This window comes from Heptranchias perlo, chromosome 26, assembly GCF_035084215.1.
Source record: "Heptranchias perlo isolate sHepPer1 chromosome 26, sHepPer1.hap1, whole genome shotgun sequence".
Lineage (NCBI taxonomy): Eukaryota > Metazoa > Chordata > Chondrichthyes > Hexanchiformes > Hexanchidae > Heptranchias > Heptranchias perlo.
In genome coordinates, this window is record NC_090350.1 from 26,341,826 (window position 1) to 26,359,920 (window position 18,095).

The 18,095-nt window shown below is 42.5% G+C and overlaps 1 protein-coding gene across 1 annotated transcript in view; it reads right to left on the bottom strand.

The window, feature by feature from the left end:
- fndc5a (fibronectin type III domain containing 5a) overlaps positions 1 to 17,850 on the bottom strand; it is a 64,307-nt gene extending 46,457 nt beyond the window's left edge. The window contains exon 1 of the mRNA XM_068006943.1: positions 17,772 to 17,850. Within this exon, the coding sequence (XP_067863044.1) occupies positions 17,772 to 17,850 (79 nt within the window). The remainder of the gene's footprint in view (positions 1 to 17,771) is intronic.
- Positions 17,851 to 18,095: the final 245 nt, after the last annotated feature.

Here is an 18,095-nt window from a genome sequence, read left to right on the forward strand (position 1 = left end):
GTAAGGATAAACCCGGCAACTACAGGCCAGTCAGTTTAACCTTGGTGGTGGGGAAGCTTTTAGAAATGATAATCCGGGACAAAATTAAGTCACTTGAACAAGTGCGGATTAATAAAGGAAAGCCAGCACGGATTTGTTAAAGGCAAATCGTGTTTAATGAGGGCAATGTGGTTGATGCTGTGTATATGGACTTTCAAAAGGCGTTTGTTAAAGTTCCACATAATAGACTTGTCAGCAAAATTGAAGCCCATGGAATAAAGGGGGCAGTGACAGGAAACAGAGAGTAGTGATGACCGGTTGTTTTTCGGACTGGAGGAAGGTACACAGTGGTGTTCTCCAGGGGTCAGTACTAGGACCACTGCTTCTTTTGATATATATTAATGACTTGGACTTGGGTGTACAGAGCACAATTTCAAAATTTGCAGATGAAACTAAACTTGGAAGTGTAGTAAACAGTGAGAAGGTTAGCAATAGACTTCAAGAGGACATAGATAGGCTGGTGGAATTGGCGGACACGTGACAGATGAAATTTAGCGCAGAGAAGTGTGAAGAGATACATTTTGGCAGGAAGAACGAGGAGAGGAACAATATAAACTAAATGGTACAATTCTAAAGGGGATGCAGAACAGAGAGACGTGGGGACATATGTGCACAAATCTTTGAAGGTGGCAGGACAGGTTGAGAAAGTGGTTAAAAAAGCATACGGGATCCTGGGCTTTATAAATAGAGGCAAAGAGTACAAAAGCAAGGAAGTTATGTTTAACCTTTATAAAACACTGGTTCAGCCACAACTGGAGTATTGTGTCCAATTCTGGGCACTGCACTTTAGGAAGAATGTGAAGGCTTTAGCGAGGGTGCAGAAAAGATTTACTAGAATGGTTTCAGGGATGAGGGTCTTCAGTTACGTGGATAGGCTGGAGGTGCTGGGGTTGTTCTCCTTAGAGTGGAGGAGGTTGAGAGGAGATTTGGTAGAAGTGTTCAAAATCACGAAGGGTTTAGATTAAGTAAATAAAGAGAAACTGTTCCTATTGGCGGAAGGGTCGAGAACCAGAGGACACAGACTTAAGGTGAATGAAAAAAGAACCAAAGGCGACATGAGGAAAATCTTTTTTTGCAGCGAGTAGTTATGATCTGGAATGCAGTGCCTGAAAGGGTGATGGAAGCAGATTCAATCACTGCTTTCAAAAAGGAATTGGATAAATTCTTGAAGGGAAAAAATTTGCAGGGCTATGGGGAAAGAGCGGGGGAATGGGACTAACTGGATTGCTATTACAAAGAGCAGGCACAGGCTCACTGGGCCGAATGGCCTCCTTCTGTGCTGTAACCATTCTATGATGTTATAAGCTAAGTCATAGAATCATTGAATGGTTACAGCAGTAACTCCTTTCAAGTATTTATCCAGTTCCCTTTTGAAAGCCATGATTGAATCTGCCTCCACCACCCTTTCAGGCAGTGCATTCCAGATCCTAACCACTCACTATGTGAAAAAGTTTTTCCTCATGTCACCTTTGGTTCTTTTGCCATAATATCATGAAGGAGGTTGACTGCATATCGAAGGGGGCTGGTGAGGACCCTGAGCATTTCTCCATTTAGCATTAATAAAACAGGCAGCAAGTGGTCCTAAAAAGTACTTAATTCTGATTTTGAAGCTATCAGACAGAAGCATAAAATAATAATACCTGGGAAACTGACATAGGATTAGGAAAAGATGAGCAGATTAATTAGCCTCAGCTGCTAGTTGAAACGATAATTCCCAGAAAGGACCTCACCGAAAATGAGGACAGAGTTAGGAAACAGCATGAACTACTTGGGAAAGGACTATGCATGCACAGTTTTGTTGTTCCAGCTGCTGTGGAATCTCCCTGCAATATAAAGAGGGCAGTTTCCACACTATCCAAGACCTGAACTGCTACTGAAGATAATGAAGGGTCATCGACCTGAAATATTAACTCTGTTTCTCTCTCCACAGATGCTGCCTGACCTGCTGAGTGTTTCCAGCATTTTCTGTTTTTATTTTAGATTTCCAGTATCTGCAGTATTTTGCTTTTGCTTCCTATAGCAGTTGTTAAATATAAAGGCACTGTGAGTCACACAATTCCCTGTTGTGCTTACTCATTCTCTCCCAGTGCTTTTATATTGGTGTCAGTGGGGTGTTTGCACCACCAGTTCCCAAAGCTTTGGACTTGCACAGCAGACGGCAACCTCAATGTAAACCTGCTGGATTCACAAAGGCCGGGGTCCAGGAAAATCCTCTTTTAGGTTTTCTGGGATGCCGTTCATAGTGAATACAGCAGACTTACACTGGAGTTGCAACTGGCTGTATAAGTCCCACAATTTGGTAACTGGTCATGCTAACAGCCCACTGTCATTAAAACAAATATAGATCTTGTCTCATCTGAGAGAGAAAAATAGACATTTGGCACTTTTACATATGTATTGGAAGTCCTAGGAGAGTAGCGCTCAAAAATGGAGACCAGTGACCTTTGTGCATCTCTAAGCTTATTTCCTTTTCTCTTGCTCTGAATCAAGGCTCATTTGCAGCCCTTAAACCCGTATTCATGGGTAGAAGGCAATGCAAATCTCCCTTTGACTGGCTACTTGTGCTTAAATTTAAAGGGCTCACAGCAGCTTGTAAGATCCACAAAATGTGGGAGTAATGCTGTTGGGTCTGCAGATGTCTCCTACTTTATATTGCAGAGTCCCCATTACTGATGGGAGCACCATGCTTCTGTCAATGACGGTACCTCTTAAATGTTAGTGTCTAACTGAGACAGAAGCCAGAACCCTGAGTAATTTACAAGGAATGTCCAAGTAACCCTGAAATATGGCACCTGCATTTCACTTCCAATCTTTGAACCAGGTCGACAGGCTCTGCTCAATCCTTAAATAATGCATCAAGTCAAAAGGAAAGAAAAGGAAATGGGGTTCTTATTTGAACACATCAAGAGTCCATTAGGGAAAGGGAGGGAGCTAATGATGATTAATTTTAATTACCCTGAATTTATGCAGAGAAGTGATGGGTATCTGTCAAAAGGGGAATAAATTCGTGAAGCTCGTGCCAGAGTAATTGATACCAGAGGATGCAACAACTACTTCTATTTTTATAGCGCCTTTAACTGAGGAAAATGTCCCAAGGCGCTTCACAGGAGTGTAATCAAACAAAAATTGGCATCCAGCCAAAGAAGGAGGAGTGACTTAAAGCTTGGTCAAAGAGGTGGGTTATAAGGAAGGTCTTAAAGAGATTCTTATACCTTTCTTTAAAAATCTTAATGAAATCCTGCAAAGGAAAGGAAACCCTAACACTGAACACTGTCTGACTTGCTCTGGTTGAAACTTATGCCCCCACAGCTGATCCTAGACTGCACTGACAGTGGGGCAGAATTCCTGTATCCATAACATCTTGCCTACCCAGCTGGAGGACAATGTGTGATGATGAGTAATTTGAAAAGGGAGAAAAACAACTAGAAAAAACAAAATTGCCTCTGTATTAGTTCGTACAGGAAGCTAATACTGCTTGATTCAGCAAAATGTCTGAAGCTAAGGCTGCAAAATAGCGTGAACTCTATCCGATAGAATTAATAGTGTTTCAATGTGACATCTACTTTCAGAAATTTAATCTGTTCCCTGAACTCACAGGTCAGTGGCTGCAATAAAAATTGTTTTTCAATTTCAATTAAAGGTTATAAAGAACGTAAGCCCAAAGAAGTGATCAAAGATGTGAACTGACCATGTACAAATTAGGAAGTATTGTGCTCAGGAAATAAAATAAATTATATTTATCAATGAACTTTTCCACACTTGGAGTTATTCCAGATCTTCACCCGAAGTAGTGAATGCTGAAACAGTCGAAACAGTTACAGAAAAATTAATATCATATTTGGATTTGCAATCTGATGCGAGAATTGTTGTATTGGGGCCCATTTTAATAAGACATTTTTACCATCACAAAAGATAATGGGCTGGATTTTGCTGTAAAAATAACGGCGAGGCTAACCTTTATTCATGTGCAAATCGGACAGCAACTTCCGGCGACCGCTCATGCGCAGCTAAACACGGAAATCCGGAAGTTGCTGTCCGAGATGCCCTGCTCCTCCAAAAGATGTGTGAAGTCGGCATCTCGCCGGCCATTCAAATGTATTGAACAGCATGCATTCCCTGGACTGACATCGCAGATACAGACAAAACTCGCCAACAAAAGTCAAGTCATTTCAAGTCTAAGTATCATTTTAATGGTGTGGAAAGTCTTAATTACTGCCAAATAACCACTCTGGTACTGAAAATGAACTTTTACAAGTGTGAAGTTGCATTCTTTCAGCTTTTAATTATTGTTGGACATTTAAAAAAAACCGAAATCAAAAATGTTTTTTTAAATTTTTCTTTCTGTCTCCTTTAACTGTCTCTTAATCCAATCTTTCTCCCCATCTCTTTATTTCGCTTACTGTACCTGATTTGACACTGAAATCACCATTCTAACTTACACTTCCTGGTTCAGTCTGCGCTGCTCATTAACGATGCAAAACCCCATAGAAAGTCTAACGAGCGGCTGGCACCATTCGTTCACCGCTCACAGCAAAATCTGGCCTATTATTTTAATAGTTACAAATAAGCCTTGCTGTGAATAAATGTTCACTGGGAAGTTGGCCTCAGTTTTACTGTTAAATATTAAGATTCATTTTCCAACCAATCTGTCAGTTTTGTATGATTTTTAAGGGCTGAGAGCAGATACCTTTTCGCACATTTGTTGGATTGTCCATGGTGTAATATATAAACAGAAATAAAAACCCAGTCATTGAGCATCATTTTAGCATCCGCTATCGGGTGCATTCCTGGCGGGGGGGCTCCGAAAATCGGGGAATCCCGGAGCGGGTTTGGAGCCCGGCTCCAACCCGCCCACCTCCGGGTTCCCCACAGACGTGCCGACGTGCGCGCGCAGCCCCCGCATGTGGGAATCCCGCAGGCAATTAAAGCCAGCGGGATGCCACTTAAAAGTATTTACTGAGGTATTTCAGGTCATTAACAGACCTGATTTAAGTGAATATGTGAGGAGGGGTGGGATTTTATAGACAGCTGGGACTGTTTACCATAATGGGGGAAACACTCCCAGTTCAAATGGACCTGTTGCAGCCATCAGCCTGTGGCAGCTGCAAAGGTCCATTTGACAGGTGCGGGGGGGGGCATCAGTTGTGGGTCTTCATTGTGATCCTCAGGAAAGGGCATTATTGCATAAACCAGACAAGATTCGCAAAGACGTGACAGTAGTGGTGCCAATATAATATGTAATGTGAGTTGCTCAGAAATTAAATATAAGGAAAAACCATGACAAACCCTCAAACACCCTTGTGCATCCCCTTCATGCTCACGACATGCCTTTCACTGCCTACTGCACATATGTGATGCATGCCCTGTGGCTGCAGCACAGGTAGTGGAAGGTTGAGTGAGGCTGAGCGTGAAAGAGATGCACGAGAGGGTGAGTATGAGATAGAGCCATGAGATTGTATGAGGATTGGGTTGAGTGGTAGTGGTGGGATGAGTACTGGCGAGGTGAGTAAGTGCAGGTAAGATGAGGATGAGCTTTGATTGGGTATGAGGGGTGATGTGACAGAGTAGTGTTGGCTGTGCAGAAGGAGATGTGGGGTGGGGGCGGTGATGTGGCAGATGGAGTGTAGGGGAATGAGTAAGTGTACTCACTTTGGTTGACCTACTTAGGTCACTGCAGCACCTCCTGCACTGTATGCAGGTGGGCGATATGTTGGTGGTGCAGGTGATCTCCTTTGCCACCTCGAGCGAGGCCTTCCTGGTGGCAGAGGCAGGCCGCTTCCTCCCGCCCGCCGGGGGGAAGATCTCTGTCCTCTCCCTCCTCCTCACCCCATCTAATGATACCTGGAGTGAGGCATCATTAAACTGGGAGCAGCCTTCCCCCTGGGCTGCTCCATGCTGTACTTTTTGCTATTTCTTGCAGCATCTGTCAGTGGAGGACTGCCCCTTTAAATAGAGCTCCTCCAGCTGACAGAGCTTACTGCGCATGCGCAGCCCGCCCGACACACAGATCAGCAGTGGGGAACCCGGAACAACAGGTAAGTGGCTCCAATTAGGCTGCGATCGCGCGGGGGGCTGACTAATTTCACTGGGCGCGTTACCCACGCACCCAATAGCCCCCCTGCCGCGAACCCGCAGCCCTGGTAATATCGAGCCCATTGTTTTTGAAGTCCTGTAATTCACAATCTTATAGGATCTCTGCTGTTGTGGTTTGGGATTTTTTTGTGCATTACCTGGCAGGAGTATGTCAAGAACCAGAAAAGTTGTGTCTAGTTCTTAACTTACCCCTGTTAATGAGAGAGGTTATCAACCCACTCTGGATTAAGTAAATAGATTGGGTTCAGCTGGATATGTACTGCTTTTTGTGAATAAGTGTTGTTTGAGGCATGTCGTTAATTTAAAGCTGAACACTCTGAGAAGTATGGATTCAGATTTCAATCCATCGAGCATAATGAGAATCAGGTGCGAGTAGAGAGATGGCCTTTACTAGACGATCAGAAAATCAGTACCTCAGCACTAAAATTTCCAGTGCCTGAATTCATAATTTAATTTGCTATAATGAATAAAAAATATAAACAGTCAAGGACAAGAAAAGGTCATCAGCCCCATTAAAACTTGATTCCCTAGAACCCTCATATCCCTGGCCTCACATTGATCTGCATATTAAACGTACCTTTGTCTCTACTGCTATGCCTATTAAAATATCCTAAACCGTTAGCACCTTATAAGTAAAAAAAATTCTTTCTACTTTCCTCAATTTACTTTTCACAAATTTTAATTTATGTCTGCTGGTCCTACTAACCATAGCACTTTGTAACAATTATGTCGATCATTTAATATTTTATAAAGCTGACTTTTATAAGGCTGCTTCTTTAACTATCTTCATTCTATACTGTCGAGCTTGAACATCTCTAATATTTCCTCATAACTTGGCTCCTTTACACCAACAACAGTCAATCTCCAGACGCCACCCTACAACTCATCCGCTTCATCCTGGATCACAATGTCTTCACCTTCGATAACCTTCGATAACCAGTTCTTTACCCAAACACACGGAACAGCCATGGGGACCGAATTCGCACCCCAATACGCCAACATTTTCATGCACAAGTTCGAGCACGACTTCTTCACTGCACAGGACCTCCAACCAACGCTATACACCAGATACATCGACGACATTTTCTTCCTATGGACCCACGGCGAAGAATCACTGAAGAGACTACACGATAACATCAACAAGTTCCATCCCACCATCAAACTCACCATGGACTACTCCTCAGAATCAGTTTCTTTCTTGGACACACAAATCTCCATCAAAGACGGGCACCTCAGCACCTCACTCTACCGCAAGCCCACGGACAACCTCACGATGCTCCACTTTTCCAGCTTCCACCCCAACCACGTCAAAGAGGCCATCCCCTATGGACAGGCCCTACAAATACACAGGATCTGCTCAGACGAGGAGGAACGCGATGGACACCTACAGACGCTGAAAGACGCCCTCGTAAGAACGGGATATGACGCTCGACTTGTCGATCGACAGTTCCGACGGGCCACAGCGAAGAATCGCATAGACCTCCTCAGAAGACAAACACGGGACGCAACCAACAGAGTACCCTTCGTCGTCCAGTACTTCCCTGGAGCGGAGAAACTACACCATGTTCTCCGCAGCCTTCAACATGTCATCGATGACGACGAACACCTCGCTAAGGCCATCCCCACGCCTCCACTACTCGCCTTTAAACAGCCACCCAACCTCAAACAGACCATCGTTCGCAGCAAGTTACCCAGTTTTCAGGAGAACAGCGTCCACGACACCACACAACCCTGCCACGGCAACCTCTGCAAGACATGCCAGATCATCGACACGGATACCACCATCACACGAGAGGACACCACCCACCAGGTACATGGTTCATACTCCTGTGACTCGGCCAATGTTGTTTACCTCATACGTTGCAGGAAAGGATGCCCCGGAGCATGGTACATTGGCGAGACCATGCAGACACTGCGACAACGGATGAACGGACACCGCGCAACAATCTCCAGACAGGAGGGTTCCCTCCCAGTCGGGGAACACTTTAGCAGTCAAGGACATTCAGCCACCGATCTTCAGGTAAGCGTTCTCCAAGGCGGCCTTCGAGACACACGACAACGCAAAATCGTCGAGCAGAAATTGATAGCCAAGTTCCGCACCCATGAGGACGGCCTCAACCGGGATCTTGGGTTCATGTCACGCTACATGTAACCCCACCAGCGAAAAAGGGGAAAAAAATTATGTTTTTTAATATTCTCTCTCTCTCTCTCTCTGCCATTTTGGGTATATCCAGTGTACTGGGACGTGCTGTTCTCCGTGACTGGCCTGTTTGAATAACAACGACACCTTTTGATTGGTGTGATGCTGTCCCAGCCTAGTATAAGATATGCGATTTGAGAACCTTTTCACTCATTCACCTGACGAAGGGGATAATCTCCGAAAGCTTGTGATTTTAAAATAAATTTGTTGGACTATAACCTGGTGTTGTAAGATTCCTTACATTTGTCCACCCCAGTCGATCACCGGCATCTCCACATCATATTTCAGGAGGGTTGAGATTTTACAAACAACTGGGACTGTTTCCCGTACTGGGGGAAACACTCCCAGTTCAAATGGACCTGTTGCAGCTATCAGCCTGTGGCAGCTGCAAAGGTCCATTTGACAGGTAGGGGGGGAGAGACCCTCACTCATTGCAGGAGGCCACTATGTCACTTTGGACAAAGTTTGGCCTCCACCACCCTCCTCCTCACAATAAAATTCACCAACTTGCACACTTACCCCGGTGTCCAGACACATGTACCTACCTTGCGGACCCCCTCAGATGTACATCTTCCGGATGGGGGCCGCCGTAGCTGCAGTCATGACCTCCTCGGAGGGCGAGCAGCATCACCAGCCTCGCCGGCCACGCCGTCCACCTCTGACACGTGGAGCTCCACAACACAGTGCTGTGACACATCCACCTGCACAGCAGGAGGGAGGGCAACCGCAGAGAGAGATGCTTCGCAGAGGGCACTACCCTCGCCACAGGGTCCACAGACCGAGTCTCAGCTTCCTGGACCTCTCTGAGCAGCAGTGCACACGGAGGCTCAGAGTCACTCGATATGTAGTCATGGACATCTGCAGCCTCCTTCATGCCGAGCTGCTCCCGGCTGGCCCGAGCACCATCTTCTTACCTGTCGCTGTCAAAGTCACCACTGCCCTCAACAACTTCTCCTCCGCATCCTTCCAGGGTGCCACCAGGGACATTGCCGACGTCTCTCAGTCGTCTGCACAAAAAAGCAATGGGTGGCATCAGTTGTGGGTCTTCATTGTGATCCTCAGGAAAGGGCATTATTGCACAAACCAGACAAGATTCGCAAAGACGTGACAGTAGTGGTGCCAATATAATATGTAATGTGTGTTGCTCAGAAATTAAATATAAGGAAAAACCATGACAAACCCTCAAACACCCTTGTGCATCCCTTTCATGCTCACGACACGTTTGCCTTACGCTGCCTACTGCACATATGTGATGCATGCCCTGTAGTGCATCACATATGTGCACAGGTAGTGGCAGGATGAGTGAGGCTGACGGTGAAAGAGATGCATGAGAGGGTGAGTATGAGATAGAGACATGAGATTGTATGAGGATTGGGTTGAGTGGTAGTGGCGGGATGAGTACTGGTGAGGTGAGTAAGTGCAGGTAAGATGAGAATGAGCTTTGAGTGGGTGTGAGGGGTGATGTGACTGAGTAGTGTTGGCAGTGCAGAAAGAGATGTGAGGTGAGGGTGGTGATGTGGCAGACGGAGTGTAGGGGAATGAGTAAGTGTACTCACTTTGGCTAACCTACTTAGGTCATTGCAGCGCCTCCTGCACTGTAGGCAGGTGGGCGATATGTTGGTGGTGCAGGTGACCTCCTCTGCCACCTCGAGCCAGGCCTTCTTGGTGGCAGAGGCAGGCCGCTTCCTCCCGCCCGCCGGGGGGAAGATCTCTGTCCTCCCCCTCCTCCTCACCCCATCCAATGTTACCTGGAGTGAGGCATCATTAAACCTGGGAGCTGCCTTCCCCCTGGGCTGCTCCATGCTGTAATTTTTCCTATTTCTTGCAGCATCAGTCAGTGGAGGACTGCCCCTTTAAATAGGGCTCCTCCAGCTGACAGACCTTACTGCGCATGCGCAGCCCACCCGCCGCGCAGCTCAGCAGCGGGGAACCCGGAACAACAGGTAAGTGGATCCAATCAGCCTGCGATTGCATTCAGGGCAGACTGATTTCACCGGGCGCGTTACCCACGCGCCCAATCGCCCCCCCGCCGCGAACCCGCCGCCCTGGTAATATCGGGCCCTAGAAGTATCCAAGTATGGGTTTTGCCAGGCTTTTCCAAACTATCTTTTTTAAAGCTAGTCAGATTAATTAAAGGGCAAGTCTATAGCTTGAGTTCCTAAATCAGCAGGTCATCATCATCATTAGCTCCCTGCTTCGGTGCAGACAGAGTTTATTATTGCTCTAACAATCATACATGCTATTGAAATAGAGTAACCCATTCATTTTGTAATGTTATCTTGCAAACTTGCTGCAGAAAAAACAGGTCTACAAGTGCCCCCCACTAATATAATAATTTGAACATGACGTCCAATCAAACTAAGAGAAACTTATATTGATGCTAAATCAAAATATTATCGTCTATGTCAATTTGGTGCTCACCGAATTTTTACATGCGGACATTCATACAAAAAATAACAGACAGGTCCATCTAGCCTGTCCTATACCATTGTGATGCCTTGTGCATCACAATATATAAGCTTCCCACCCTGCTATGTAATCTCCTAGGAGAGGCGAAAAACCAGATAAAAACCAAGGCAAATTAGGGGGGATAAAACTGCATAATTTCTCACCGACCCCGTTAGGCGATCGAAAACTAGTCCAGACAACCACTCCTGCCCTGATTAACATTACCAGGTACCTACCTCTTGTATGAAGAGATCTCCGCCCCAGCAAGAAACTAGTTCAGCTCTCGCTTGAAAGAATTTAGCGAATCAGCATTGACCGCACGAGCCAGCAACCTGTTCCACAGGTCTACTATTCTCTGGGAAAAGAAGAACCCCCTAATATCTAACCTAGTTCTGCCCTTACGTAATTTGAGAGTGTGACACCTCGTCCTCCCTGACCTATTCTGTTGAAACTATTTGTCTACACAAACACAATCTAATCCCTTCATCATCTTATAAACCTTGATCAAATCAATCCTAAGTCTATGCTTCTCTAAAGTATAGAGACCAAGCTCTTTGAGCCCATCTGGGGAACTAAGATGCTTTAGACTGGAACATAGGAACAGGAGTAGGCCATTCAGCCCCTCGTGCCTGCTCCGCCATTTGATAAGATCATGGCTGATCTGTGATCTAACTCCATATACCTGCCTTTGGCCCATATCCCTTAATACCTTTTGTTGCCAAAAAGCTATCTATCTCAGATTTAAATTTAGCAATGGAGCTAGTATCAATTGCCATTAATCTTGAGGCTATCTTCTGAAACTTTTCCAAAGCCTCAACGTAAACCATCTAATTCAGGCCAAAAATTCCAATTCATATTTATTTAGGGAAAGCAAAACACACAGAAACAGATTAAAATAATAAGCTCTTAATTCTCAGCTGTATTTTAAAACCATTTTCTGATGCTGAAATAACAACATTCCTTTGATTTTTTTTACATAAGCACAGGCCTATGCATAGAGTTCTACCTCGCTACAGTAACCTGTACACTTGGTTGAAAGCTACTCATGCATCAAGAAACAAGATAATGGTGTATCAAACCATTACAGATGATGGCCCTGTGTCTTTTTTAGCTGCTCAGTGCAATGTTAAATATTGCTGTCAGCTGTGGGGGAGTGGAATAGAAGATTTATCGACATTTTGTTTACCTTGTCAGGGTCAAGACAAAACCTTTTGGAATTTATGTTGGATACTTAGGAATGCTACCATAAAGTGCACCAGATTAGCTTTTATAAAACAAAGCTTACTCGATAACCCAACCATTAGGAATCCTTGTACTTTTAACATGCGAGGTCTCCAGTCAATTCATGTGTTTGGCTAACAAGACAAAGGGGTAAAAGAAATTTAGACTCATTACAATCTTGTGTTCAATTTATAGTGTTAAAAATGATATAAAGATTTTTTTTAAAAATCCTGGCCCCCGATATTTATGGGGAGGCGGGGAGGGTGTGGGGGAGGCTGAAAATGCCCGAACATCCCGGCAAGTCCTTGATGAATTTAATGGCAGGACCTCATTATAATTTTTTGGAACAGTTATCCGCCTGGCTGCTGGCAAAATTGACAGCCTGGCCAGCAGCTGGGAGGGAAAACCAGTGGCATGAGGCCGCAGCCGGGAAACCTTGAAGAAGGTCCCCAGCAATCGGGAGGATAGAAGGTTGACGATTGCGGTGGGGGGGGGGGGGGGAGGGCGGGGGGGGGAAGAGAGGACATTGCGGCGGCGGCGGGGGGGTGGCAGAAAGGTCAGACATAGCGGCAGGAAGGGGAAGAGAGGACATCGTGGCTGGAAGGGGCGCGGGGAGGGCTGCAATCGGGAGGGGAGAGAAATAGGCCGCAATTGGCAGAGGGGAGGCTGTAGGATTCCTTGAGGGGCCTGGGGGGAGCACTCCTGCTCCTCCTGGCCCACAAGGAGTGCTAGAAAAGACACTTGCCTATGGAGCTCTCACCCTCCTTTCACTGCCAGGTTTCCCGACCCCTGGGAACCCACGCAGCAGCAGTTAATTTTAAAACGGGCTCCCAATCACACAGTGGGAGCCTGATTTAAATATGTTGATCAAGTGTCCCACCCCTCGGAGGCCACGAAACCCGCCACTATAAAAACGGTGACAGACACGCGTCGAGTTTTGCGCATTTGATGATTTAATCCCATCCCCCACACTCTCCTGCTCGTCATGTGGGGGTGAGGCCCCGGTATTTGGCTGGGCTAATTTGGGAGGGAAGCCACACACAGTTTAATTTAGCACCAGTTCAAAATTGGAACAAGGTGTGAAACCAACTGAGATTGAATGACTTTAATTCAGTTATAACTCAGCATCTGTAATTTGCATTGATTATGCTGTAGAACAGAGGTCAGATTGGTGCAAATTACAGTCAGCCTGACCTCTGTGCATCAGTGTAATTAAGGCTGTATATGCTGTCACACCTGAATTATAGTGGTGTGACATTAATAAGATCATTCAATGTTACCAGATTCTCTACGACATCCCAAGTTACAGTCAATTGCTACAGTTTCACTCTGGTTAAATGGATATTGAATAAGTAAACTGGCTAATCTGAGCAGAATGTTTTGACTGGTAGTGAAAATACATAAAAGACTGTACGGACACTTAGAATCACCAACTGTCATCAGAGAAGTAGAACCTTCATCCAGTCTGTCTGAGATGGATTTGAATGTTTTGTAAGATGGAAGGACAATGTTCTACACCATCAACCAAATCATTGTATTATACAGAATAAATATTTTTGACATTTAAAGGCTTCATCAAACTTCACAGCAAAGATGAGTAAATGATTAAGATGTTGCAGCTATTTCCTATTATTCTTATATTTCTTACCGATTTCTATTTACTGGAGCAACATTGTAATAGATTTTAAAAACATGATAAATTTATTCGCATAAAATCTCTCACCTATATAAAGTGAGCAGAGAACGTTGCCAAACAGAAAGTTCTGTATTAAACATACAATTGAATGGATAAAGTCCATCATTACACATTTCTTGAATAAATAAATGTCAAATTAAATATGTAAAAATCCCTTCATAAGTGCTCTCTAAGCAAACCAGCCATACACCCTTTCAGCGCTGAAGTAGTCTTGAATCCTTTTATAAAGCCATATTGAATTACATGGTCTGACATTGTCCATTTTGCTTATTTTCTTTTAAAAATTGTGTATATTTTAATCTATTTATTAACATAATTATATTATTTCATTTTACTCGATTAATTGTCAGGTCACACTTCAAAATCAGCCTGAATTACTGATTTACTTAGCTTTTAAACTCCATTCCCATTGTGGTATATTCAGGTCTGCCTTTTCACTAAAATGAGTTAACAGAGAAAAACATGCATTTATGGAGCTACTACTCTTCAGAGCAATGGTTTACACACTAACTACAATATATGAAATTTCCATTTATTCAACACAGCATTGGTTAAAGCATTGGTTAAAGAGCTAGTCACATCATTTGTTAGCTACTTTTATTTATTCAGCAGGGTAAGGATCAAAATGCTAGTTACAGCACATGTGCTAAGTGAATTTAAGCTGTTTGGAATAAGTATTCTACGGCTTTAAGAGGTGGTTCTCAATGTGCTGCACCGCTGATTGTTTATTTGACAGATACACAACCCTAATCTACAATGTTTTTATGCTGGTTGGCTGGTTGGCTTCCATTGACATTGTACAATTGAAATTCACATTAAACAATACAATAGCCAACAACTGCAATTCAAAGATAGAATTATTCAAATGAGTTTAAACAAATTTCATGCTAAATTAATCCTCTTACAATTTAAAATTTGTAGCTATTGTTATTATTACCTTATTGTCTTTAACACTAATCATCAGGCATAAATATTGTGAGTGCTATTAGTCAATTAAAACAATACACTGTGATTGGATAATTCATTTGAATACTATAATACAGCCTGGTAAAGATCATAACAATGACAGCCCTCTATTGTGATAGCATTCCACTGTTATTTCATACAGATTTATTATAGAAAAAAACATGTTAACATTAAGGAAGGAGTAATTGCGCTTGTGTACATCATGCTAAGCTTCTACACCTGCAGTAAAGCGTGCCAGTGCCATGGTAGATTAGTCTAATGTCTTAACCCATTGAAAACTGCACTAGAATTATTTACACTTAAACAGAAATATAACATGATGACATTAAGGAGAGATGTACCTCCAACCCCTTCAACTTAATATTAAAATTTTATTAATAGCTCTGATGTTACTTGGAGAAGATTAATAACTTCTAGAGCAAAGTTGCTCATTTAGTTTATATCACATGGCAATGTGGCTCCAGACAGATGCTTAAAGTTATGCTGACTCCCTTGACCACTAGTGTTTTGAGGACATATGGCATCACAGATATTATCTCAGATTAAAAATTAATCATTTATAAATAAATGTGCACTCAGAGCCAAATGCATGATCATTGCTTATTCACAGAAACGGTGAATACTCAATATAGATCTGCATAATATTTTTATTTCTACAACTGAAATAAATAAATAAATTTTACAAATGACAATAAAAATTGTATTCTGTCCCTACTGTTTATAACTTATATCATGCAGTGGTGAAAATTAATTATTCATAATATTTATTTTGGGCTGGGAAGTTCACAGTAATCCATGTAGTGATGTGTTGGATTCATTGCGATGTGAATGGGGTGGAAATAATGTTTTTATTTCAAGATTTGGGATTGTGCAAATGTTATAAGAAAGTTTAACAAAGTATAAGAAAGTTTAAGAAAGTATAACAAATATATTTCTTGAATTCTATTCTAAAATGTCATAAATTTGAGAGAAAATTAGTTTGCAGATGTTATGGATATAAACTGTGCATTCTGAAAACTAAAGTGATGTTCATGATTCAGTAAATATGCTGGTGTTGCATACAGTTCTGTAGTGCAGACCCTTAATAAAAAATGTTTCTGAATTTTACAGATAAATGAAATGTATTAAATGATTGACAGTTTAGCAGTGCTTATTATCTTTAACAATTTATTGTTCCTTTTGTACGGAGATAGTTATAAAGGTAATGTATATCATCCAGTAACAAATCAGTATTCATACCCGGCCGCTATTGTTGCTTGCATTAGAAGTACCTGGATCAGCCCTGTACCAGCAACATTTACTGTTTAAGTGTAAGACTTCTTCACCTAGAAAATTTAACAGCTTCATTATTTTTCAATATGGCAGTAAATGTTGATGCATGCACACTGGATAAAAACATGCATTGAACCAGTACCTTGTAACTATTAATAAGGCACTATTCCAAATATTTGCATATTTGGTTGCCTTTAATTTGCAATTTGTATGAACAATTAGTTTTTAATCATGTACAATCATTTACCACAGCATTTGACGCGGTTTTATTTTAAGAGAAGGTAGTTAAATAATCCTTTGGGATTATGATACTTTAAAGGATTATGATACTTTATTTCCTATTAAAAATAGTGTGATCATTATTTGATCAATTAAATATTCTTCACAGAGATGTGAGCTGATGGGAGCAAGAATACCATGAAACATCAATACTTAGGGGATGAATGCTGTTGCACCTCTTGCAACTTAGAATACAGATCTTGTCTCTAATGAGAGCACATATTTTGAATATCTTACAGCTATATATTTCGCAATAGTTATAAATTGAATGCCTGTATTTTTAAAAAATAGTTGTAAGATGAAACAATGAGTACTTGAAAATAATTGTCGTCCCACCCCTCTTCCATTGCATCCCTCACCCACTTGCATTTCCACCCATGTTACTTATCTTGTTAGATTGTTAACCTTGCACTTTGCCATTTAACACCCTGCAATGCATTGGAAATAACAAACAGGTATTGCTCCATTGATTTATCCTTCATTATAATGCGACAACATCCACCACCAGTCATCACCACCAAGCATGCACTTTAGGTTGCTCTAAAACTATGCAACATGCTGCAATTGGCAACAGTGTGGAGAATCTTGTTATACTGCTTCTCTTATTATACTGTCAGAATGCACCAGAGCTGCACTTCACATCTTAGATTTTAAGATACATGAGGCAATTCGGCTACAACATATAATTTTGAAGGTTTGTAATTGAAAAGGAATCAATTTTACAGGTATAACTTATTTTTGAAAGGCTACTCTCTGATATGTATTCCTCCCTAAAAGCATTATACTAAATGCACAATTACTTAGCTGACCGTAGTGTACATGTGCTTAAGTTATACGCATCAAGTCGATAATCCCTTTCGGTTCTAAATATCCTTTGCAGCTTTCAAAATTGCTACATTAACAAACGTTGTATGGGTTTAAACTATGCTATGTTATTATAAGACAGAACTACATAAGCACAAGGAAGCAGGGATTATTTCTGTCTAAATGGAAAAATAAGTACTCGCCTTAAAAAAATCAAAGTATTTTGTTTTAGTGCAGCGTTGGGAGCTGTAATCCTTGGAGGGTTAAAACACATCCAGGTCAGGTAGTTCCTCTGCTTTCTTTTACAACATATACACATACACATGCACAGATGAAGAGCTATGGGTGACATTTTTTACAAAGATTCAGACGCTTAATTTTTTTGACGATATGGCCAAATGGCAGATCTACGATATGAAACAAAGAAAAACCATTAGACGGAGCAACTCTTTTAAGGTGGATACGCCCTCATTATAAGTAAAAAAAAAGACTAAGATTAAGATTAAGGCTTTATTTAGGAAATCGGATTGATACTGTTTTCCACCACGGCAGAATATTGCTTGATTTAATCGATTCTTGACCACATACCCGATCCAAGCATAATACTCCAATACCGTTATTCCCTTTGCATTTATTTACAGAATCCCTTAGGCAAGATTGGCACTTAAATACACGGTCGTGGGCCAAACAGAACATTTCTTGGCAAACTCACTGCAGGGGCGAAGAAGTGGTACAAGACCATGTTTGACCTACCTGCTCTGATCAGACAGATGTTAAAATAGCCGAAAAACAGTAGCACAGCTGATCTTATATACAGCAGAAAACGGCCCATCCCGTCAAATCCTGCCACGCATACTGGAAGCAAAGGAAAGCCCCTCCACATTAGAAGTGCAGATCTTCACGTCCCATTGCGCTATAAACTGCAATGTAACTTCTCTCAGCAGCGAACCCCATAGTAGCCACCTCCAAACAGCACCGAAGCGCCAAGCTGCATTTCAGCACCTTGGACAGATCGATAATAGACTTCCAATGACAATTCCAGACGACCGATGCAAACAAAGTTTCCCCTTAACGTGT